The sequence below is a fragment of the Pseudophryne corroboree genome, chromosome 4 (genome assembly GCF_028390025.1).
Source record: "Pseudophryne corroboree isolate aPseCor3 chromosome 4, aPseCor3.hap2, whole genome shotgun sequence".
Classification (NCBI taxonomy): domain Eukaryota; kingdom Metazoa; phylum Chordata; class Amphibia; order Anura; family Myobatrachidae; genus Pseudophryne; species Pseudophryne corroboree.
Genome location: NC_086447.1, coordinates 50,372,284 through 50,398,740, shown reverse-complemented (window position 1 = coordinate 50,398,740; position 26,457 = coordinate 50,372,284). Strand labels below are relative to the sequence as shown.

At 49.3% G+C, this 26,457-nt stretch overlaps 1 protein-coding gene across 1 annotated transcript in view; it reads left to right on the top strand.

Annotated features, from left to right (window-relative positions):
- EPHX2 (epoxide hydrolase 2) overlaps positions 1-26,457 on the top strand; it is a 194,779-nt gene that overhangs the window by 139,974 nt on the left and 28,348 nt on the right. The window contains exons 17-18 of the mRNA XM_063915025.1: positions 5,054-5,134; positions 5,283-5,341. Coding sequence (XP_063771095.1) covers positions 5,054-5,134; positions 5,283-5,341 — 140 coding nt within the window. The remainder of the gene's footprint in view (positions 1-5,053; positions 5,135-5,282; positions 5,342-26,457) is intronic.

Below are 26,457 nucleotides of genomic sequence, written 5' to 3'. Positions count from 1 at the left end.
CTGCAGAGTCATCCGCACTCTCCCGCCCGTTTGGGAGCTTTGGTATAATCCCCATGGTCCTTACGGAGTTCCCAGCATCCACTAGGACGTCAGAGAAAATAAGAATTTACTTACCGATAATTCTATTTCTCATAGTCCGTAGTGGATGCTGGGCGCCCATCCCAAGTGCGGATTGTCTGCAATACTTGTACATAGTTATTGTTAACTAAATCGGGTTATTGTTGTTGTGAGCCATCTATGCAGAGGCTCCTCTGTTATCATGCTGTTAACTGGGTTCAGATCACAGGTTGTACGGTGTGATTGGTGTGGCTGGTATGAGTCTTACCCGGGATTCATAAATCCTTCCTTATTGTGTACGCTCGTCCGGGCACAGTATCCTAACTGAGGCTTGGAGGAAGGTCATAGGGGGAGGAGCCAGTGCACACCAGGTAGTCCTAAAGCTTTACTTTTGTGCCCAGTCTCCTGCGGAGCCGCTATTCCCCATGGTCCTTACGGAGTTCCCAGCATCCACTACGGACTACGAGAAATAGAATTATCGGTAAGTAAATTCTTATTTTAAATTACACATATCCTGTATTTTACGGTTATATCTGTCAGTATGAGAGGTAATAATTTGATATATACAAATATTCATTTTACAGCACCCTACCTAGTACAGTAGTTTCTGTGGTAGTGCTAGTTAGTCATCCTGTAGGCTCGCTGTCCAGTACAGTTGCCATTACTTGTCTTCTCTATAATGCCTTTATGTACTACCAGGGCTTTCTTGTCAATCTTTCTAAAGTGTGATAATCATCTCACATTTCAGAAGTTTGGTAGCCTTTGGGGCGGGAGGTATGTGTGACTTGGTGTGATGTATCAGGGATGTGTGCGGTGACATTCGGTGGTGGGGTGTGATGTATCAGGGATGTGTGCGGTGACATTCGGTGGTGGGGTGTGATGTATCAGGGATGTGTGCGGTGACATTCGGTGGTGGGGTGTGATGTATCAGGGATGTGTGCGGTGACATTCGGTGGTGGGGTGTGATGTATCAGGGATGTGTGCGGTGACATTCGGTGGTGGGGTGTGATGTATCAGGGATGTGTGCGTCGACATTCGGTGGTGGGGTGTGATGTATCAGGGATGTGTGCGGTGACATTCGGTGGTGGAGTGTGATGTATCAGGGATGTGTGCGGTGACATTCGGTGGTGGGGCGTGATGTATCGGGGATGTGTGTGGTGACATTCGGTGGTGGGGTGTGATGTATCAGGGATGTGTGCGGTGACATTCGGTGGTGGGGTGTGATGTATCGGGGATGTGTGCGGTGACATTCGGTGGTGGGGTGTGATGTATCAGGGATGTGTGCGGTGACATTCGGTGGTGGGGTGTGATGTATCAGGGATGTGTGCGGTGACATTCGGTGGTGGGGTGTGATGTATCAGGGATGTGTGCGGTGACATTCGGTGGTGGGGTGTGTTGTATCAGGGATGTGTGCGGTGACATTCGGTGGTGGGGTGTGTTGTATCAGGGATGTGTGCGGTGACATTCGGTGGTGGGGTGTGATGTATCAGGGATGTGTGCGGTGACATTCGGTGGTGGGGTGTGGTGTAATATGGATGTGTGCGGTGACATTCGGTGGTGGAGTGTGATGTATCAGGGATGTGTGCGGTGACATTCGGTGGTGGAGTGTGATGTATCAGGGATGTGTGCGGTGACATTCGGTGGTGGGGTGTATCAGGGATGTGTGCGGTGACATTCGGTGGTGGGGTGTGATGTATCGGGGATGTGTGCGGTGACAGTCGGTGGTGGGGTGTGATGTATCGGGGATGTGTGCGGTGACATTCGGTGGTGGAGTGTGATGTATCAGGGATGTGTGCGGTGACATTCGGTGGTGGAGTGTGATGTATCAGGGATGTGTGCGGTGACATTCGGTGGTGGGGTGTGATGTATCAGGGATGTGTACGGTGACATTCGGTGGTGGGGTGTGATGTATCAGGGATGTGTGCGGTGACATTCGGTGGTGGAGTGTGATGTATCAGGGATGTGTGCGGTGACATTCGGTGGTGGGGTGTGATGTATCGGGGATGTGTGTGGTGACATTCGGTGGTGGGGTGTGATGTATCGGGGATGTGTGCGGTGACATTCGGTGGTGGGGTGTGATGTATCGGGGATGTATGCGGTGACATTCGGTGGTGGGGTGTGATGTATCGGGGATGTGTGCGGTGACATTCGGTGGTGGAGTGTGATGTATCGGGGATGTGTGCGGTGACATTCGGTGGTGGGGTGTGATGTATCGGGGATGTGCGCGGTGACATTCGGTGGTGGGGTGTGATGTATCGGGGATGTGTGCAGTGACAGTCGGTGGTGGGGTGTGATGTATCGGGGATGTGTGCGGTGACATTCGGTGGTGGGGTGTGATGTATCGGGGATGTGTGTGGTGACATTCGGTGGTGGGGTGTGATGTATCGGGGATGTGTGCGGTGACATTCGGTGGTGGGGTGTGATGTATCAGGGATGTGTGCGGTGACATTCGGTGGTGGGGTGTGATGTATCAGGGATGTGTGCGGTGACATTCGGTGGTGGGGTGTGATGTATCGGGGATGTGTGCAGTGACATTCGGTGGTGGGGTGTGATGTATCAGGGATGTGTGCGGTGACATTCGGTGGTGGGGTGTGATGTATCAGGGATGTGTGCGGTGACATTCGGTGGTGGGGTGTGATGTATCGGGGATGTGTGCGGTGACATTCGGTGGTGGAGTGTGATGTATCAGGGATGTGTGCGGTGACATTCGGTGGTGGGGTGTATCAGGGATGTGTGCGGTGACATTCGGTGGTGGGGTGTGATGTATCAGGGATGTGCGCAGTGACATTCGGTGGTGGGGTGTGTTGTATCAGGGATGTGTGCGGTGACATTCGGTGGTGGAGTGTGATGTATCAGGGATGTGTGCGGTGACATTCGGTGGTGGAGTGTGATGTATCAGGGATGTGTGCGGTGACATTCGGTGGTGGGGTGTGATGTATCAGGGATGTGTGCGGTGACATTCGGTGGTGGAGTGTGATGTATCAGGGATGTGTGCGGTGACATTCGGTGGTGGGGTGTGGTGTAATATGGATGTGTGCGGTGACATTCGGTGGTGGAGTGTGATGTATCAGGGATGTGTGCGGTGACATTCGGTGGTGGGGTGTGATGTATCGGGGATGTGTGCGGTGACATTCGGTGGTGGGGTGTGATGTATCGGGGATGTGTGCGGTGACATTCGGTGGTGGAGTGTGATGTATCAGGGATGTGTGCGGTGACATTCGGTGGTGGGGTGTGATGTATCAGGGATGTGTGCGGTGACATTCGGTGGTGGGGTGTGATGTATCAGGGATGTGTGCGGTGACATTCGGTGGTGGGGTGTGATGTATCAGGGATGTGTGCGGTGACATTCGGTGGTGGGGTGTGATGTATCAGGGATGTGTGCGGTGACATTCGGTGGTGGGGTGTGATGTATCAGGGATGTGTGCGGTGACATTCGGTGGTGGGGTGTGATGTAATAGGGGGCCTGACTGTGTTAGGAAATACAAGGTTAAATATCATTTATGGACAGTAGCCAATTCACTTCACCAGGTAAATGTGTCCTGTCTGGTTTTCCAACTTTTTAAATATTACATTAACTCGGGCTAATTTAATTAAGGCATATTAAAAAAGTTGCCCTTTTATCAGCTAATTCATTCAGGGAAGTGCTGCAGTTGCAGTTAAGTAGAATGTGTCATATTGTCATAGTGTCATATTGTCATAGTGTCATATTGTCATAGTGTCGTATTGTCATAGTGTTGTATTGTCATAGTGTCGTATTGTCACTCATGTCAGCCTGAAACACTGTTGTTTTGTAGTTCTGAATTTCCCAATCTTTTTCTCAGTCTTTTTTCTCATGTGCTCCATTGGGACATGGGGCTGACACCGCTCTGGGGAGATGGGGCTGACACCGCTCCACAGGTAGATGGGGCTGACACCGCTCCACAGGTAGATGGGGCTGACACCGCTCCACGGGTAGATGGGGCTGACACCGCTCCACGGGGAGATGGGGCTGACACCGCTCCACGGGGAGATGGGGCTGACACCGCTCCACGGGGAGATGGGGCTGACACCGCTCCACGGGGAGATGGGGCTGACACCGCTCCACGAGGAGATGGGGCTGACATCGCTCCACGGGTCGATGGGGCTGACACCGCTCCACGGGTCGATGGGGCTGACACCGCTCCACGGGTCGATGGGGCTGACACCGCTCCACGGGGAGATGGGGCTGACACCGCTCCAGGCAGGGAGGGAGGGTTACCTTGATAAAGGCAGACCTATCACAAAGGAGATAGTGTTATGTATCCCCTAATCCTGTATCTGTTCAGTTGCATTCCTAATTTAACTACAAGATCTTTGCCTGTGTTTTAGATGCAGATTTTTCCTTCTGTCTCGCACACTCTACATCTCAGATACAGTATATAACATGAAGTATAGAGAGCGGGGAGCTGGCAGTGTATAACATGGAGTATAGAGAGCGGGGAGCTGGCAGTGTATAACATGGAGTATAGAGAGCGGGGAGCTGGCAGTGTATAACATGGAGTATAGAGAGCGGGGAGCTGGCAGTGTATAACATGGAGTATAGAGAGCGGGGAGCTGGCAGTATATAACATGAAGTATAGAGAGCGGGGAGCTGGCAGTATATAACATGAAGTATAGAGAGCGGGGAGCTGGCAGTATATAGCATGAAGTATAGAGAGCGGGGAGCTGGCAGTATATAACATGAAGTATAGAGAGCGGGGAGCTGGCAGTATATAACATGAAGTATAGAGAGCGGGGAGCTGGCAGTATATAACATGAAGTATAGAGAGCGGGGAGCTGGCAGTATATAACATGGAGTATAGAGAGCGGGGAGCTGGCAGTATATAACATGAAGTATAGAGAGCGGGGAGCTGGCAGTTTGGGATTATATAAATTGGAGGAGACTATAACATTAAAGGAATTTGTGCTGATTGTTCCAATGTCTCTACTATCATTTCTAAAAATAACCCCAATGTATGTGTTTCTTTTTCTTTTAAAGATCATGGTCCCATCTCTAATGGTGACAGCCGGCAAGGACCCGGTGCTACTACCAGTGTATACTACCGGCATGGAGAAACTGGTGAGTCTGCTGAGAGAGGATTTACCCTGATACATACAATACACGGACCACCTTATGTATTGTTCTAATATATGTACAGTATATTGCTCAGTGGATGTCTACCATTGAATCCTCAGGCAGATCGGTAATATGCCTGTATTTATTTTAGATCCCTAATCTGACCAGAGAACACATAGAAGTGTGCGGGCACTGGACACAGATGGAGCGGTGAGTGGCGTGTCGGCAGTGATGTTAGTTATAAATATTATCCACCAGTGTAAGAAACGCTTCTGCTGTCAGACATTCAGGCTCCATTTATCAACCGCACTGGTATTTCCCATACCTTTCCTGTCCAGCGAAGGTCCCGCGGAGTCTTCTGCTGAGTTACCAGCGGCCTGATGGTTGCTGACTAATGCACATACATGGCGGTCGCACAGATGACGTAATCAGTACAGTCCCATTGCTGCTTACCGCTGTTGGGTAATGGGGATATAGCTCATCCCTAAAAGACCCTTCAGTGTCTTATTCAGTGCAAGTCTGTGCTCTAAACACATGGATTCACACTGCAGGATGAGCTGAACATCATTAGGGCTATACAGTATGTGCTTAAACATCTGTCATTCTTAAGCAAACTTCATACCAGCAGATCATTTCGTACGGGAATGGGAATCGCACGTCTTCCACATTTTTGACACCCCCTCTGTTGTTTTCAGTGTGTGAGATTATAATGCAAAACTAGCGTTACTCCAACAATAACTGAGAACAAAGGAGACGCAGTCATTCCAAAATATTATTCCAAAGTTTGTCACTTCCCAAAATAATAATACCCCAGCCATCCAATCAGCAGAAGCCACGTGTTTTGGGGGTGAATATGATATTTAAATACTCTCATCACCCCTTTAGAGAGGCAAATGGCCACTGCCAGCTTCCAGCGCTGTCGCTTTAAAACAGATCTGTTATCACTTCTCTCTCCCCATTTCCCTTAAAATAATGCTCACCTGGGGGGGGGGAGATGTATCAAACTTTGGAGAGAGATAAAGTACCAATCAGCTCCTAACTATCATGTTACTTGTGTTTGGGGGGGGGGGGGGGGGGGGAATACGCCAGGACCTGATTGGTACTAGGAGGGGTTATTTTGCGCACTCCAGCACGTCCAGAAACCTGCGGCAAGCAGCTTTGTGAAAGCCACGGTGGAGGAAACGCTGGCCTCCTTTGCTTACGAGTAGCTGAATGCTTCGGGTGAGGGTCATTTGTGACTTTCGCTGGCTACTGTCTGTCCATTTAATGAAGTATTCAAGCGGTTGGCACAAGAAATGCCTCTGTGTACAGATGGAGCCATCTTCATCTTGGCCTTTAATAGGATAACCTGAGACTGGGCAGTCGGACTTAATCCCCTGCTGTATTGTTCTCTCTGTATTGTATTGCAGCTGAGAACAATAGACGAAGGGCTTATGCTAATAAACCTTGGTGCACCTGGGTGCAGCAGAGAAGCCAAGATAACCGTGGCTTCATCTGTCTGTAGTATATAGTACAGGTCAGCATGTCATTGTCCTGACCTTGATTTTGATTGGTTATCTGTCACTCAGAGTGGCATCACCACCACAGAGTGCTGCGAGGATGAGAGAGACCGCCACTCTAAGTACTGTAGCTTTTAACACATTGTAACTGTAATCAGAGGGCTGAGACCGGTATCGGGCTGGGTAGATTCAATTAGCAATTACCAATATTGCGGCTTGAGGGTACAGCGAGTGGCGCATGCGTAGAACGGATCCTACGCATGTGCAGTTCACCCGCCATTGGATTTGCATATAAGCCCTACCATGCCCATAGTAACTGCACACCTGAGATATACTAAGTGCGGACAGCGATATATTTATATAGTGGGTTACATGACTATACAGAGCTCTGCACTTTTTCCCCACTCAGAATGGAGACAGACCTTTGGTAAACGTTGTCTGTGTGGTCACAGGGAAGCAGGGCCCCAGGGACGCCTCTGGCTGAGATTTCTGTCACTTGGATCCTGTATTACCAGATAAATCTGAGAATTATGTGCCAGCCTGACTGTAATTAGAAAACATGCGGTAACCGAGGTCTGGAGTCACTGTCACGCGCATCATGGCGGTGCGGGGGAGGGGGGTTCTCCAAGAGTTTGATGACTGATTAAAAACTTTCATTACAAGTCGGTCGCTGGCCCCGGTCGCCGAGCTGCAGCCTCTGACACGTTGCTCTGCCTTTCATTTAACCTCTCGTCTCATTGTTATGTTACAGTAGATGGTGGCAGGTCTGAGAATAATCACAACGCTGTGCTGTCCAGGCTAGCACTGAAATACATTCATTACAGAGAACCAGGCGGCTGGTGTCATGAGTTATACTGAAAACCTATTGTCACTCCGCTGGCTGTGTACAAAGTGACACAGATCACAGAGCTGTACACAGAATCCCAGACTCTGGCTGCTCCTGGGCTAGCTCAGGTTCTGATTCAGAGACTGGAAGACTCAGTCGCTGGCTTCACAGTGCCCCTAATACGCTGGGGACGTGATGCTCCTCCCCATCGGCCGCATCCTGATAGCCATGCACTGCAGCTACCCCCACCCTGTTCAGCATCGCCATGCACCCCCATGCCATGCACATTTAATAAGCAGTTCAGTAGTTGAAGCGACACAGGTGTAGTGGCAGCAGAATGGCCCCCAGGCCTCCTCTGGTGAGATCACACTGCGTTATTTACTCCTCCTGTGTGTCCCTTACTTGCAGCAGCGTGTAACATTAGACAGCGACACTATGGTGTATGTCACAGCTGGCACTCGTACGTCTTAGGGATGGCTCTTCTGCCTCTCAGTTTCTTTATGCTCCACTTTCCCTCTGTGTCCCATTAATCAATAATCGCATTTGTAGTGCGATTTGGGGATGATATTAGTGGCCAAACTCACATTGCAGGATGTGATTATACCGGCTAGACGTAAGAAGGAGCACACACCGGGACAGGGGCTCCGAAATGAGCCCGTCCCGGCAATGCGTTCACTTCCATTTCCTGGGCATATGCAGGCCATTTACCACACATGTGCGGCGGCCATTGCTGGGGATTGTTTCGGAGGAACCCTCTGCCGGCTAAGTTTGCAATCTGCAGACTACAAAAGGGTAAATGCCATCTTCAGATGGCGGTAGCTGCGGGGTGCCAATCTCTGGGATGCTTTGCGTTCCGGAAGTTGTTAAATCTGGCAGTATTGCATCCCGCATAGAAACCTAGGGGGGGGGGGGGGGGTTTGGGGGGGGCTACAGCTGCTGCTGCCGGGAGTGGAGGGGTCGCAGCAGCCACACATATTTAATGATCAACGGGTTTATAAGTCACACAGTGAAAATCAACCAATTAGCTACTACCTATAATTTTATACAATGTACTATATACATGTTACCTCTGTGCTAATTGGTTGCTATTGGAGACTTCTCAATTATTCTCACTGCTTGGTACATCAACCCTATGGTTTCTCTCTCTGTGGGCCTAATTCAGACCTGAACGCAGCAGCAAATGGGCAGAACCATAGGCCTAATTCAGACCTGGTCGCAAGCAGGTGTTTTTTGCACTGCAGCGACCAGGTAGTCGCCGCCTACAGGGGGAGGGGGTAGTCGCTGTGCAGGGGTGCGAATGCATGTGTAGAGAGCTGCACAAACAAAAGTTTCTGCAGTCTCTGCACAGCTCAGATCTTACTCTTCCAGTGCGTTGATCCGGCTTGGACACGCCTGCGTTTCTTTGGACACTCCCTGGAAACGGTCAGTTGACACCCACAAACGGCCTCTTCCTGTCAATCTTCTTGCGATCGCCGATGCGATCGCTTTCTTCGGTAAGTCCGTCGCTCTCCAGCGTTCCTCGTCGCTGGGGGGACCTCGCGCCTGCGCTTTGCGGTGGATACGTATGCGCAGTTCAGACCCGATCGCTGCTGTGCGAAAACGCACAGCAGCGATCCGGTCTGAATGAACCCCCATGTGCACTGCAGGTGGAGCAGATATAACATGTGCAGAGAGAGTTAGATTTGGGTGGGGTGTGTTCAAACTGAAATCCAAACTGCAGTGTAAAAATAAAGCAGGCAGTATTTACCCTGCACAGAAACAATATAACCCACCCAAATCTAACTCTCTCTGCACATGTTATATCTGCCACACCTGCAGTGCACATGGTTTTGCCCATTTGCTAACAAATTTGCTGCTGCTATCAGGTCTGAATTAGGCCCTGTGTTCAGCTGGGATACTCCCTTCATAGGTGCGTGGGCTCTGATTGCTTTGTACGCTCTCAAAGTCACCCTGACAGCATCTGATTTTGATGCACTGTTGCTCCCAGAATGCCCACCAGTACTCTGTCTCTACCCTGCTCCATGCATCTCTCCGTGAAGGCTGGAGACTTCCTCTCAACACCCAGGCTAGTACGTGTCTCTGTCCGTCATAGTTCCTGCAGCCCAGAGCTGTCCCGGACTTACCAGCACTCAGCGACAAGCCATACTAAATGTATCTCGCTCATGGATCCCAGCCGGATTACTTCTCAGGGATCTCTGCAGGCTGAAACCCCTACACCCTGCCAAAGATTGTCCCAGTCCGCTGGGGTGGCACGGTGTTTCTTTACAGGCGTCCTCCCATTATAAAGCACATCCCCTATTTCTCTGACGTCCTAGTGGATGCTGGGTACTCCGTAAGGACCATGGGGAATAGACGGGCTCCGCAGGAGACTGGGCACTCTTAAAAGAAAGTTTAGGTACTACATCTGGTGTGCACTGGCTCCTCCCTCTATGCCCCTCCTCCAGACCTCAGTTAGAATCTGTGCCCGGCCAGAGCTGGATGCACCCTAGGGGCTCTCCTGAGCTTCCTAGAAAAGAAAGTATTTGTTAGGTTTTTTATTTTCAGTGAGATCTGCTGGCAACAGACTCACTGCTACGAGGGACTGAGGGGAGAGAAGCGAACCTACCTGCTTGCAGCTAGCTTGTGCTTCTAAGGCTACTGGACACCATTAGCTCCAGAGGAATCGAACACAGAGCCCGACCTCGATCGTCCGTTTCTGGAGCCGCGCCGCCGTCCCCCTCGCAGAGCCAGAAGACTGAAGAGAAAGTTGAAAACCGGCGGCTGAAGACTCCTGTCTTCATTAAGGTAGCGCACAGCACTGCAGCTGTGCGCCATTGCTCCCTTAGCACACCACACACTCCGGTCACTGATGGGTGCAGGGCGCTGGGGGGGGGGGGGCGCCCTGGGCAGCAATTAGAGTACCTTATTGGCAAAAAGGCACATAATACAGTCTAATAAACTGTATATGTGCAATAACCCCCTCCATTAACTATTAAAAAATGCGGGAGAAGCCTGCCGCGGAGGGGGCAGGGCTATCTTCCTCAGCACACCAGCGCCATTTTCTCTTCACAGCTCCGCTGGAAGGACGCTCCCCAGGCTCTCCCCTGCAGTTTCCAGACTTCAAGGGTAAAAAAGAGAGGGGGGGCACATAAATTTAGGCGCAAACTGTGTATAATAAGCAGCTATAGGGGAAAAATCACTCAGTATAGTGTACATCCCTGTATTATATAGCGCTGTGGTGTGTGCTGGCATACTCTCTCTCTGTCTCCCCAAAGGACTTTGTGGGGTCCTGTCCTCTGTCAGAGCATTCCCTGTGTGTGTGCGGTGTGTCGGTACGGCTGTGTCGACATGTTTGATGAGGAGGCTTACGTGGAGGCGGAGCAGGAGCCGATAAGTGTGATGTCGCCCCCTGCGGGGCCGACACCAGAGTGGGTGGATATGTGGAAGGTATGAACCGACAGTGTCAACTCCTTGCATAAAAGGTTCGATGACGTAACAGCTGTGGGACAGCCGGCTTCTCAGCCCGCGCCTGCCCAGGCGTCTCAGAGGCCATCAGGGGCTCAAAAACGCCCGCTACCTCAGATGGCAGACACAGATGTCGACACGGAGTCTGACTCCAGTGTAGACGTGGATGAGACAAATATACAGTCCACAAGGGCCATCCGATACATGATTACGGCAATGAAAAATGTGTTGCACATTTCTGATATTAACCCGGTTACCACTAAAAAGGGTATTATGTTTGGGGAGAAAAAGCAGCCAGTGACTTTTCCCCCATCTGATGAGTTAAATGAATTGTGTGAAGAAGCGTGGTGTTCCCCAGATAAGAAATTAGTGATTTCTAATAGGCTACTGATGGTGTACCCTTTCCCGCCAACGGATAGGTTACGCTGGGAGACATCCCCTAAGGTGGACAAGGCGCTCACACGCTTATCAAAAAAGGTGGCACTGCCGTCTCAGGATACGGCCGCCTTAAAGGAACCTGCAGATAGAAAGCAGGAGGCTATCCTGAAGTCTGTGTATACACACTCAGGTACTATACTGAGACCTGCAATTGCTTCAGAATGGATGTGTAGTGCTGCAGCAGCTTGGTCCGATACCCTGTCAGATAACATTGATTCCCTCGACAGGGATACTATTTTGCTAACCATAGAGCATATAAAAGACGTCGTCTTATATATGAGGGATGCACAGAGGGACATTTGCCGGCTGGCATCTAGAATTAATGCAATGTCCATTTCTGCCAGGAGGGTGTTATGGACTCGGCAGTGGACAGGTAATGCTGATTCTAAAAGGCACATGGAGGTTTTGCCTTATAAGGGTGAGGAATTGTTTGGGGATGGTCTCTCGGACCTCGTATCCACAGCAACAGCTGGGAAGTCGACTTTTTTACCTCAGATTCCCTCACAGCCGAAGAAAGCACCGTATTATCAGGTACAGTCCTTTCGGCCTCAGAAAGGCAAGCGAGCCAGAGGAGCATCCTTTCTGCCCAGAGGCAGGGGTAGAGGGAAAAAGCTGCACCAGACAGCCAGTTCCCAGGAACAAAAATCTTCCCCTGCTTCCACTAAGTCCACCGCATGACGCTGGGGCTCCACAGGTGGAGCCAGGTGCGGTGGGGGGCGCGTCTCCGGAACTTCAGCGACCAGTGGGTTCGCTCACAGGTGGATCTCTGGGTTCTACAAGTGGTTTCTCAGGGATACAAGCTGGAGTTCGAGGCGACTCCCCCTCGCCGTTACCTCAAATCAGCCTTGCCAGCTGCTCCCAGGGAAAGGGAGGTAGTACTGGCGGCAATTCACAAGCTGTACCTTCAGCAGGTGATAATCAAAGTTCCCCTCCTTCAACAGGGACGGGGTTACTATTCCACAATGTTTGTGGTACCGAAACCAGACGGTTCGGTGAGACTCATTCTAAATTTGAAATCCTTGAACACTTATATAAGGAAGTTCAAGTTCAAAATGGAATCGCTCAGGGCAGTTATTGCAAGCCTGGAAGGGGGGGATTTTATGGTGTCACTGGACATCAAGGATGCTTACCAACATGTCCCCATTTACCTGCCTCACCAGGAGTACCTCAGGTTTGTGGTACAAGACTGTCATTACCAATTCCAGACGTTGCCGTTTGGTCTGTCCACGGCACCGAGGGTATTTACCAAGGTAATGGCCGAAATGATGATACTCCTTCGAAAGAAGGGAGTTATAATTATCCCGTACTTGGATGATCTCCTTATAAAGGCGAGGTCCAAGGAGCAGTTGTTAGTCAGCGTAGCACTATCTCGGGAAGTGCTACAACAGCACGGCTGGATTCTGAATATCCCAAAGTCGCAGCTAATTCCTACGACGCGTCTGCTGTTTCTGGGCATGATTCTGGACACAGAACAGAAGAAGGTGTTTCTCCCGGGGGAGAAGGCCCAGGAATTATCATCTCTGGTCAGGGACCTCCTGAAACCAAAACAGGTGTCGGTGCATCACTGCACGCGAGTCCTGGGAAAGATGGTAGCTTCTTACGAAGCAATTCCCTTCGGCAGGTTCCATGCAAGGATCTTCCAGTGGGATCTGTTAGACAAGTGGTCCGGATCGCATCTTCAGATGCATCGGTTGATCACCCTGTCCCCGAGGGCCAGGGTGTCTCTGCTGTGGTGGCTGCAGAGTGCTCATCTTCTCGAGGGCCGCAGATTCGGTATACAGGACTGGGTCTTGGTGACCACGGATGCGAGCCTCCGAGGTTGGGGGGCAGTCATTCAGGGAAGAAACTTCCAAGGCCAGTGGTCGAGTCAGGAGTCTTCCCTACACATAAATATTCTGGAACTAAGGGCCATTTACAATGCCCTGAGTCAAGCAGAACCCCTGCTTCAAAACCAACCGGTGCTGATTCAGTCAGACAACATCACGTCGGTCGCCCATGTAAACCGACAGGGCGGCACAAGAAGCAGGATGGCAATGGCAGAAGCCACAAGGATTCTTCGATGGGCGTAGAATCACGTGCTAGCACTGTCAGCAGTGTTCATTCCGGGAGTGGACAACTGGGAAGCAGACTTCCTCAGCAGGCACGACCTCCACCCGGGAGAGTGGGGACTTCATCCAGAAGTCTTCAAGCTGATTGTAAATCGTTGGGAAAGGCCACAGGTGGACATGATGGCGTCCCGCCTCAACAAAAAACTAAAAAGATATTGCGCCAGGTCAAGGGACCCTCAGGCGATAGCTGTGGACGCTCTAGTGACACCGTGGGTGTACCAGTCGGTTTATGTGTTCCCTCCTCTTCCTCTCATACCCAAGGTACTGAGATAATAAGAAAAAGAGGAGTAAGAACTATACTCATCGTTCCGGACTGGCCAAGAAGAACTTGGTACCCGGAACTTCAAGAAATGATCTCAGAGGACCCATGGCCTCTGCCGCTCCGACAGGACCTGCTACAGCAGGGGCCCTGTCTGTTCCAAGACTTACCGCGGCTGCGTTTGACGGCATGGCGGTTGAACGCCGGATCCTAATGGAGAAGGGCATTCCAGATGAAGTCATTCCTACGCTGATAAAAGCTAGGAAGGATGTGACCGCAAAACATTATCACCGCATATGGCGAAAATATGTTGCTTGGTGTGAGGCCAGGAAGGCCCCAACAGAGGAATTTCAGCTGGGTTGATTTCTGCACTTCCTACAGTCTGGAGTGACTATGGGCCTAAAATTGGGATCCATTAAAGTCCAGATTTCGGCCCTATTTTCTTTCAAAAAGAACTGGCTTCACTGCCTGAAGTTCAGACGTTTGTTAAGGGAGTGCTGCATATTCAGCCCCCTTTTGTGCCTCCAGTGGCACCTTGGGATCTCAACGTTGTGTTGGATTTCCTAAAATAACATTGGTTTGAGCCACTTAAGACCGTGGAGCTAAAATATCTCACGTGGAAGGTGGTCATGCTGTTGGCCTTAGCTTCGGCCAGGCGTGTGTCAGAATTGGCGGCTTTGTCGTGTAAAAGCCCATATCTGATTTTCCATATGGACAGGGCAGAATTGAGGACTCGTCCCCAATTTCTTCCCAAGGTGGTATCAGCGTTTCATTTGAACCAACCTATTGTGGTGCCTGCGGCTACTCGGGACTTGGAGGATTCCAAGCTGCTGGACGTAGTCCGGGCCCTGAAAATCTATGTTTCCAGGACGGCTAGAGTCAGAAAAACTGACTCGCTATTTATCCTGCATGCACCCAACAAGCTGGGTGCTCCTGCTTCAAAGCAGACTATTGCTCGCTGGATCTGTAGCACGATTCAGCTTGCACATTCTGCGGCTGGACTGCCACATCCTAAATCAGTAAATGCCCATTGCACGAGGAAGGTGGGCTCTTCTTGGGCGGCTGCCCGAGGGGTCTCGGCTTTACAACTTTGCCGAGCTGCTACTTGGTCGGGTTCAAACACTTTTTGCAAAATTCTACAAGTTTGATACCCTGGCTGAGGAGGACCTTGAGTTTGCTCATTCGGTGCTGCAGAGTCATCCGCACTCTCCCACCCGTTTGGGAGCTTTGGTATAATCCCCATGGTCCTTACGGAGTACCCAGCATCCACTAGGACGTCAGAGAAAATAAGAATTTACTCACCGGTAATTCTATTTCTCGTAGTCCGTAGTGGATGCTGGGAGCCCGTCCCAAGTGCGGACACTCTGCAATACATGTATATAGTTATTACTTAACTAAAGGGTTATTGTTATGAGCCATCTGTTAAATGAGGCTCAGTTGTTGTTCATACTGTTAACTGGGTATAGTATCACGAGTTGTACGGTGTGATTGGTGTGGCTGGTATGAGTCTTACCCTGGATTCCAAATCCTTTCCTAGTAATGTCAGCTCTTCCGGGCACAGTTTCCCTAACTGAGGTCTGGAGGAGGGGCATAGAGGGAGGAGCCAGTGCACACCAGATGTAGTACCTAAACTTTCTTTTAAGAGTGCCCAGTCTCCTGCGGAGCCTGTCTATTCCCCATGGTCCTTACGGAGTACACAGCATCCACTACGGACTACGAGAAATAGAATTACCGGTGAGTAAATTCGTATTTTCTAGATATGGTGTATTACAATCCTGCCATACAGATCTCCTATAAAACATGAGAACTATAAAGGAATGTCGCATCACCTTCTGCGTCCAGCTCTTGTGGTCATCTCTGATCAGTGTTCTGTGCATTCCCTGCACCACTGTACTCGTCTTCCTCTGATCTTCTTTTCTTCTATTATATTAATGTATTTTCAGAGTCTTTACCGTGACCCGTATACTGACCGTATAACCCCCCTTCTCCTGCTACAGATGCTGCTTCATAAACAGGGTGTTATGTTCTTCCCATTCCTGACTGCCCGGCTCATCTCCTTCAAATCATCACTAGAACACTAAGGACTCTTCCTTTGTTACATCACACTCATTCTGTATGCTCTCAGGTGTTTGTGTCCATGCCTCTGTATTCCCTAAGGCACTACGCATCTGTATTATCCCTGTTACAGCGCTTTGTATGATCTGCAGGAAGACCCCCTTCCTTCTAGACCATACTGTTGATATGAAAGTGCTATTGTTCTTGGCACATTCCGCAGAGAGTACAATGCGCAAATGATTATCTCTCAGCACAACGTGCCTTGTACTGGAAGTACAGCCGATAGGTTTTATGTAGTTGCAGCTTCCATTCTTTTCTAGCATTATAGTACATACAATGTGTTCTTGTTTTCAGCCTTTCATAGAACTCTCACAGCCCTTAAGAGAGAGCTAGAGCTCTGCGCTGATGTTTCTTTATTGTAATGGTACTTAAGTGCGCCGTATGTTGTTTGGGATGTAGCTATAGACCATGGCGAAGGGCGTTAGACAATTTACCACAATTCACAGAGCCATAATAAAACACTTAATGCAACTGAATGTAGAACCCATCTACTGAGTGTAACTGAATGGAGAAACCATCTACTGAATGTAACTGAATGTAGAACCCATCTACTGAATGTAACTGAATGGAGAACCCATCTACTGAATGGAGAACCCATCTACTGAATGTAACTGAATGGAGAACCCATCTACTGAGTGTAACTTGAATGGAGAACCCATCTACTGAGTGTAACTGAATGGAGAACCCATCTACTGAATGGAGAACCCATCTACTGAATGTAACTGAATGTAGAACCCATCTACTGAATGTAACTGAATGGAGAACCCATCTACTGAATGGAGAACCCATCTACTGAATGTAACTGAATGGAGAACCCATCTACTGAGTGTAACTTGAATGGAGCACCCATCTACTGAGTGTAACTGAATGGAGAACCCATCTACTGAATGGAGAACCCATCTACTGAATGTAACTGAATGTAGAACCCATCTACTGAGTGTAACTGAATGGAGAACCCATCTACTGAGTGTAACTGAATGGAGAACCCATCTACTGAATGGAGAACCCATCTACTGAATGTAACTGAATGTAAAACCCATCTACTGAATGTAACTGAATGTAGAACCCATCTACTGAATGTAACTGAATGTAGAACCCATCTACTGAATGTAACTGAATGTAGAACCCATCTACTGAATGTAACTGAATGTAGAACCCATCTACTGAATGTAACTGAATGTAGAACCCATCTACTGAGTGTAACTGAATGTAGAACCCATCTACTGAGTGTAACTGAATGTAGAACCCATCTACTGAGTGTAACTGAATGTAGAACCCATCTACTGAGTGTAACTGAATGTAGAACCCATCTACTGAATGTAACTGAATGTAGAACCCATCTACTGAATGTAACTGAATGTAGAACCCATCTACTGAATGTAACTGAATGTAGAACCCATCTAGACGCATGCGGGACAGGTAGAACAGTAGGAACCAGGGTACATTGCTTCTAGCTTCTCAGCTCATGTGCGTATGACTGGGAGATTCCTGCAGGTATCCAGGTGCCATGAGCACTTAGGGAAAATTCAACCAATTCATATCACCCGCTGGGGCTGGTTCTGTGTCGGACGCAAAGTGGCTGATTCTGCGTAACTCTGATTTACCACCTTATACTGATGCGCGTGTCTGTATGGATAATGGGCCCGATTCAGACCTGATCACTGCTGTACATTTTTGCACTGCGTGTAAACTGCGTATACACCGCAATGCGCACGCGCGTCGGACAACAACAAAGGGCATCGACGGGATGGTGCGAAAAATCCGATCGGAAGGGGCGTTCGCAAGGTTATAGACAGGAAGAGGCCGTTTGTGGGTGGCAACTGAGCATTTACTGGGAATATCTGGAAAAACGCAGGCGTGCCCAAGCGTTGTCAGGGAGGGTGTCTGACGTCAGCTCCGGCCCCGATCAGCCTGATGTGATCACACTGGAGGAGTAAGTCCTGGGCTGCGCACACACTGCACACAGTGGATTTTTGCGGCTCGGCGTACACATGCGATCGCACACTTGCATGGCGAATATACACTCCCCCTGGAGGCGGCGACTATCTGAACGCAGGACAGCAAAATTAGCAGCCCAGCGATCAGGTCTGAATTACCCCCAATGTGTGCAAGTACAAGCAGGAAGCCGCTCTGCCTGCTGCTCTCCTTCTACATCCGCCATCATTAGTATCCGCAGCGGCTAGGTGTGAGAGATCCGTCTGACAGAGGCTTCCCTGTATGCATTACTCAGAGTGCGGAACCCAAGCTACAAGCCCACCGCGCATTCATAAGACAGCTCTGTGCAGTCGCATAGTTACTGCCCACTTCTTAGGAGATACGCAAAAAAATCTGCGTCTGCGCTGTATACTAGAACACGCTATTTGCATCCGTGCAAAAAGATACGTCCGACTCAGCACATAGGTTGCCAAGGGGACTTATACTGAGCACACCGTCCTTCCTCAGGTGCAGGTTCTAATCATTTAGTTGCACTTAATCACACCTTGCACTCTTACTTCAGCAGCGATGCTTCCTACTGCTGCTGGTCCTCCGTGGTGGGAGCGTGACACATACATCACTCGGTGGATTGGGGAGGGGGGGGGGGGGGGGAGAAGCGTCTGTCTTTAATTGTCTGACGTATTTGTCTAGTTGATGAAATGCTCAATGAGAAGTCGTGGTGATTGTGTTCAGCTTGGCCCCTCAAGTAACACTCTATAAAAACATTTCTAAGTCAGCAAATTTACCTGTTTAGAGACGCACAGACCTGCTTTGTGTGCTGTAGCTGCTGTGTCGGCGTTCGGAAGCTGGATGCTATGGTAACTGTGTACTCTAGCTGGCTTCTGTACAGCTGCAATCACTACTCTGAATATAAAGTCATGTCCTCACCCCTTTCTGTATGGAACAGCAGCACAACGATCGTTATGTGCTGACACACATTCACCCGTCAGTAAGATCAGACACCCACCTGACTGCAATAATACACACCGCTATCTCGCTAATGATTTTGCCGTTTTCTGCAGATACCAGTTATGGACACGTTACTGAGGGGTATTAATGTGAGTTACACATGCTTGATGACGCCAAAAAGAGTTTTGCAGTGCACTCAGCAGTTCTGGCCATTGTACAGTAAATGACCTGGTTGAGATATACTGTAGCGAGCATCACAGTAGTCTTTTAACGCCAGTTAGCTGTTGCATGCAGCCACTTTAGGTCAACACATCGCATTAAAGGGATCGTGCAAAGATCTTTGTATACACCTTTTGCATTTTTCCCCTGGGAAATGCAACTTTGACCACTTCCCATGTGTAGCAAATGTTACATTGCCCCCCACTCCCTTAATAATACAACCAGCACTAGTGCTGGTAATGGCAAATTACAGAGGGGGAATAGTGAGTGGTCCTGTCCCCCCTTCCCAAATTGTCACTATCAGCAGTGAGCTTTGCTGGGGTGGGACAATAGCAGGTAAACAGTGTGGGGTCCCCGCCCTAGTGACAACTAGCCTTAGGCCAGTCAGCGCAGGGCTGCATTCCCTGGGGGTTTGGGCCAACACTGGGCTGACTGCACAAGGGGTCGTACCCCACTCGCTGGGCAGTGGGTGCTGGGAAATATAAAACTTGTTACAAATATAAGCTTTTTCCACAGGTTACACAAGGCCTGTTATGCCTAAAGTGTTAGCGAACTCTGGCATTTGTAGAACTTCAAGCAATACTCATGGCTACCAGAGCATGCTGGCGCTTGTAGAACTACAAGCAATAGCATGCCCTGTCCTCAAGGATGCACTGGGACTTGTAGACCACCTGTAAAAGAAAAACTGTAAAAAACAAAAACCCTTAAGCAATGTTCTATGTATATAAAGACACCCCAACACAATCGCTCTTTCACCACTTTATTTCTCTCCTAGATCCAGTAGATCCGTCTTTTCTTTTTCCTAACTTGCAATCCACTTGACGATATAGAAGCATTAACAAGCACTTAACCATGTGCTTCTAATAACGCAGAGCGACTTCACTGTGATTGGTCAGAGTAACGGGAAAACCACTCTAGTTAGGATCTACTAAACCCACTTGGGATGTAGTCAGATTGTAGTACATTGCAGCTAAACCACCCGGGGTAAGAGGCTGGATTTACCGGCTGAGGGCTGCCTGATACACAGAGGTTTCCCTGCTACACTGCCACCAGGCAAGACCTGCCGCTAGTAACACTCGCTTTCAGCCCCCCCCATATTGCTGCAAGTTGTACTGTGGACACACTGAGGGAGCGGTGCTAATATGATCCCATACTGAAGATGCGTCCCCTCAAATAATGCTACCTATGCAGAGTCAGTGGTATTTCTCATTAATTAGCAAAATGTGTCATTTCTCTATCGTCCTAGTGGATGCTGGGGTTCCTGAAAGGACCATGGGGAATAGCGGCTCCGCAGGAGACAGGGCACAAAAAGTAAAGCTTTAGGATCAGGTGGTGTGCACTGGCTCCTCCCCCTATGACCCTCCTCCAAGCCTCAGTTAGATTTTTGTGCCCGGCCGAGAAGGGTGCAATCTAGGTGGCTCTCCTAAAGAGCTGCTTAGAAAAGTTTAGCTTAGGTTTTTTATTTTACAGTGAGTCCTGCTGGCAACAGGATCACTGCAACGAGGGACTTAGGGGAGAAGAAGTGAACTCACCTGCGTGCAGGATGGATTGGCTTCTTGGCTACTGGACATTAGCTCCAGAGGGACGATCACAGGTACAGCCTGGATGGTCACCGGAGCCTCGCCGCCGGCCCCCTTGCAGATGCTGAAACGAGAAGAGGTCCAGAATCGGCGGCAGAAGACTCCTCAGTCTTCTTAAGGTAGCGCACAGCACTGCAGCTGTGCACCATTTTCCTCTCAGCACACTTCACACGGCAGTCACTGAGGGTGCAGGGCGCTGGGAGGGGGGCGCCCTGGGAGGCAAATGAAAACCTTTTTTTGGCTAAAAATACCTCACATATAGCCTCCGGGGGCTATATGGAGATATTTAACCCCTGCCAGAATCCGTTAAGAGCGGGAGACGAGGCCGCCGAAAAAGGGGCGGGGCCTATCTCCTCAGCACACAGCGCCATTTTCCCTCACAGAAAGGCTGGAGGGAAGGCTCCCAGGCTCTCCCCTGCACTGCACTACAGAAACAGGGTTAAAACAGAGAGGGGGGGCACTAATTTGGCGTTAGAAATATATAAAAAAGATGCTATAAGGGAAAACACTTATATAAGGTTGTCCCTATATAATTATAGCGTTTTTGGTGTGTGCTGGCAAACTCTCCCTCTGTCTCTCCAAAGGGCTAGTGGGTCCTGTCCTCTATCAGAGCATTCCCTGTGTGTGTGCTGTGTGTCGGTACGTGTGTGTCGACATGTATGAGGACGATGTTGGTGAGGAGGCGGAGCAATTGCCTGTAATGGTGATGTCACTCTCTAGGGAGTCGACACCGGAATGGATGGCTTATTTAGGGAATTACGTGATAATGTCAACACGCGCCAAGGTCGGTTGACGACATGAGACGGCCGACAAACAATTAGTACCGGTCCAGACGTCTCAAAAACACCGTCAGGGGTTTTAAAACGCCCGTTTACTTTAGTCGGTCGACACAGACACAGACAGGGACACTGAATCCAGTGTCGACGGTGAATAAACAAACGTATTCCTTATTAGGGCCACACGTTAAAGGGCAATAAAGGAGGTGTTACATATTTCTGATACTACAAGTACCACAAAAGAGGGTATTATGTGGGATATGAAAAAACTACCGTAGTTTTTCCTGAATCAGATAAATTAAATGAAGTGTGTGATGATGCGTGGGTTCCCCCCGATAGAAAATATGGGCGGTATACCCTTTCCCGCCAGAAAACACCCCTTAGGGTGGATAAGGCGCTCACACGCTTATCAGAACAAGTGGCGGTACCGTCTATAGATAGGGCCGTCCTCAAGGAGCCAGCTGACAGGAGGCTGGAAAAATATCATAAAAAGTATATACACACATACTGGTGTTATACTGCGACCAGCGATCGCCTCAGCCTGGATGTGCAGAGCTGGGGTGGCTTGGTCGGATTCCCTGACTAAAAATATTGATACCCTTGACAGGGACAGTATTTTATTGACTATAGAGCATTTAAAGGATGTATTTCTATATATGCGAGATGCACAGAGGGATATTTGCACTCTGGCATCAAGAGTAAGTGCGATGTCCATATCTGCCAGAAGATGTTTATGGACACGACAGTGGTCAGGTGATGCAGATTCCAAACGGCACAAAGGTGTATTGCCGTATAAAGGAAGAGGAGTTATTTGGGGTCGGTCCATCGGACCTGGTGGCCACGGCAACTGCTGGAAAATCCACCGTTTTTACCCTAAGTCACATCTCTGCAGAAAAAGACACCGTCTTTTCAGCTTCAGTCCTTTCGTCCCTATAAGAGTCATATCTGCCCAGGGATAGAGGAAAGGGAAGAAGACTGCAGCAGGCAGCCCATTCCCAGGAACAGAAGCGTTCCACCGCTTCTGACAAGCTCTCAGCATGACGCTGAGACCGTACAGGACCCCTGGATCCTACAAGTAGTATCCCAGGGGTACAGTTTGGAATGTCGAGACGTTTCCCCTGCGCAGGCTCCTGAAGTCTGCTTTACCAAGGTCTCCCTCCGACAAGGAGGCAGTATGGAAAAAAAAAATTCACGAGCTGTATTCCCAGCAGGTGATAATTAAATTACCCCTCCTACAACAAGAAAAGGGGTATTATTCCACACTATATTGTGGTACTGAAGCCAGAAGGCTAGGTGAGACCTATTCTAAATCTAAAAAAATTTTGAACACTTACAAAGGTTCAAATCAAGATGGAGTCACTCAGAGCAGTGATAACGAACCGGGAAGAAGGGGACTATCTGGTGTCCCGAGACATCAGGGATGCTTACCTCCATGTCCCAAATTTGCCCTTATCACTAAGGGTACCTCAGGTTCGTGGTACAGAACTGTCACTATCAGTTTCAGACGCTGCCGTTTGGATTGTCTACGGCACCCCGGGTCTTTACCAAGGTAATGGCCGAAATGATGGTTCTTCTTCGAAGAAAAGGTGTCTTAATTATCCCTTACTTGGACGATCTCCTGATAAGGGCAAAGTCCAGGGAACAGTTGGAGGTCGGAGTAGCACTATCTCGGATACTGTTACAACAGCAGGGGTGGATTCTAAATATTCCAAAATCGCAGCTGATCCCGACAACAAGTCTCCTGTGCTTAGGGATGATTCTGGACACAGTCCAGAAAAAGGTGTTTCTCCCGGAAGAGAAAGCCAGGGAGTTATCCGAGCTAGTCAGGAACCTCCTAAAATCAGTGCATCATTACACAAGGGCCATGGTAAAAAAAAATGGTGACTTCCTTCGAAGCAATTCCAGTCGGCAGATTTCATGCAAGAACTTTTCAGTGGGATCTGCTGGACAAATGGTCCGGATCGCATCTTCAGATGCATCAGCGGATAACCCTATATCCAAGGACAAGGGTGTCTCTCCTGTGGTGGTTACAGAGTGCTCATCTTCTAGAGGGCCGCAGATTCGGCATTCAGTTTTGGATGTTGGTGACCACGGAGGCCAGCCCGAGAGGCTGGGGAGCAGTCACACAAGGAAAAAATTTCCAGGGAGTGTGATCAAGTCTGGAGATTTTTCTCCACATAATTATAGCTAAGGGTAAATTTATAATGCTCTAAGCTTAGCAAGACCTCTGCTTCAAGGTCAGCCGGTACTGATCCAGTGGGATAAAACATCACGGCAGTCGCCCACGTAAATAGACAGGGCGGCACAAGAAGCAGGAGGGCAGTGGCAAAAACTGCAAGGACTTTTCGCTGGGCGGAAAATCATGTGATAGCACTGTCAGCAGTGTTTTCATTCCGGGAATGGAAACTGGGAAGCAGACTTCCTCAGTAGGCACGACCTCCACCCGGCAGAGTGGAAACTTCATGGGGAAGTTTTCCACATAATTGTAAACCGTTGGGAATTACCAAAGGTGGACATGATGGCGTCCCGTCTGAACAAAAAACGGGACAGGTATTGCGCCAGGTTAAGAGACCCTCAGGCAATAGCTGTGGACGTTCTGGTAACACCGTGGGTGTACCAGTCGGTGTATGTGTTCCATCCTCTGCTTTTCATACCTAAGGTACTGAGAATTATAAGACGTAGAGGAGTAAGAACTATACTCATGGCTCCGGATTGGCCAAGAAGGACTTGGTACCCGGAACTTCAAGAGATGCTCACAGAGGACTTATGGCCTCTGCCGCTAAGAAGGGACTTGTTTCAGCAAGTACCATGTCTGTTCCAAGACTTACCGCAGCTGCGTTTGACGGCATGGCGGTGGAACGCCGGATCCTAAGGGAAAAGGCATTCAGGAAGAGGTCATTCCTACCCTGGTCAAAGCCAGAAAGGAGATGACCGCACAACATTATCACCACATGTGGCGAAAAGATGTTGCGTGGTGTGAGGCCAGGAAGGCCCCACGAAGAAATTTCAACTCGGTCGATTCCTGCATTTCTTGCAAACAGGAGTGTCTATGGGCCTCAAATTGGGGTCCATTAAGGTTCAAATTTCGGCCCTGTCGATTTTTCTTCCAGAAAGAATTGGCTTCAGTTCCTGAAGTCCAGAAGTTTGTCAAGGGAGTATTGCATATACAACCCCCTTTTGTGCCTCCAGTGGCACTGTGGGATCTCAACGTAGTTCTGGGATTCCTCAAAACACATTGGTTTAAAACCAGTCAAATCTGTGGATTTGAAGCATCTCACATGAAACGTGAACATGCTCTTGGACCTGGCCTGGACCAGGCGAGTGTCAAATGGGTGGTTTTTTTTCTCAAAAAAAGCCCATATCTGTTTGTCAATTCGGACAGGGCAGAGCTGCGGACTCGTCCCCAGTTCTCTCCCTAAGGTGGTGTCAGTGTTTCACCTGAACCAGTTTATTGTGGTGTCTTGCGCCTACTAGGGACTTGGAGGACTCCAAGTTGCTAGATGTGGTCAGGGCCCTGAAAATATAGGTTCCAGGACGGCTGGAGTCAGGAAAACTGACTTGCTGTTATCCTGTATGCACCCAACAAACTGGGTGCTCTTGCTTTTAAGCAGACTTTTGCTAGTTGGATGTGTAATACAATTCAGCTTGCACATTCTGTGGCAGGCCTGCCACAGCCAAAATATGTAAATGCCCATTCCACAAGGAAGGTGGGCTCATCTTGGGCGGCTGCCCGAGGGGTCTCGGCTTTACACCTTTGCCGAGCGGCTATTTAGTCAGGGGCAAACACGTTTGTAAAATCCTACAAATTTGATACCCTGGCTAAGGAGGACCTGGAGTTCTCTCATTCGGTGCTGCAGAGTCATCCGCACTCTCCCGCCCGTTTGGGAGCTTTGGTATAATCCCCATGGTCCTTTCAGGAACCCCAGCATCCACTAGGACGATAGAGAAAATAAGAATTTACTTACCGATAATTCTATTTCTCGGAGTCCGTAGTGGATGCTGGGCGCCCATCCCAAGTGCGGATTATCTGCATTACTTGTACATAGTTACAAAAATCGGGTTATTATTGTTGTGAGCCATCTTTTCAGAGGCTCCGCTGTTATCATACTGTTAACTGGGTTCAGATCACAGGTTGTACAGTGTGATTGGTGTGGCTGGTATGAGTCTTACCCGGGATTCATAAATCCTTCCTTATTGTGTACGCTCGTCCGGGCACAGTACCTAACTGAGGCTTAGAGGAGGGTCATAGGGGGAGGAGCCAGTGCACACCACCTGATCCTAAAGCTTTACTTTTTGTGCCCTGTCTCCTGCGGAGCCGCTATTCCCCATGGTCCTTTCAGGAACCCCAGCATCCACTACGGACTCCGAGAAATAGAATTATCGGTAAGTAAATTCTTATTTTTTATTTCCAGGCGCAGTTTATGTTTGCAATTAGATGCAATTGCATATCCAAACAATGACCTTAAAAATGCCTCTGCTTTGACACAGTTACTGTATATGCTGTGGCGCACTCGTTGACTTGTGGAGGTAACTCCGTCACTTGCAGACGCACATGACTGACTAGTGGAGAGCAGTGAGTGTTTGATAGTTACTTCTGCTCACACAACACATTTACTGTAGCCAAACTGCAGCTGATGCTGAATAAGGCCCACAGTGGGCTGACATGGAGACTTGGAGCTTACCCTGACCCATTGCTGAACTCCACCTGATTTACACATGGTCTTATCGAACCCCCCCCCCCCCCCCCCCCCCACACACACACACACACACACACATTCCTGCACCCCCCCAATATGGCTGAATTGGGAGCACATAATATATTGGCCCTCTATTGATTCTTTGAGAGCGTGTTCACAGCTAGATAGAAAGTCGCAAAGTAGCTTGTCCCATGAGCTGACGCTCTTCCTCTTTTTGTGGTGGTGTGGTTTTCAGACCCACACGGGAAGGTGTAGTTCAGTAGAATAGGGTAAAGATGCCGCGCTTAAGGTAGGTGGTCTGAGAAATGACTTCGCAGTCATAGCTGATTTACTGACTGCCGTGGCTAAGTGCAGAATACTCAGCGGAGCTCAGTTGTCTTTTTATTGTCTTACACCCACTAGACCAGGCATTCCCAACCACGGTCCTCAAGGCACACTTACAGTGCAGGTTTTAGTGATATCCAGGCTGCAGCACAGATGGT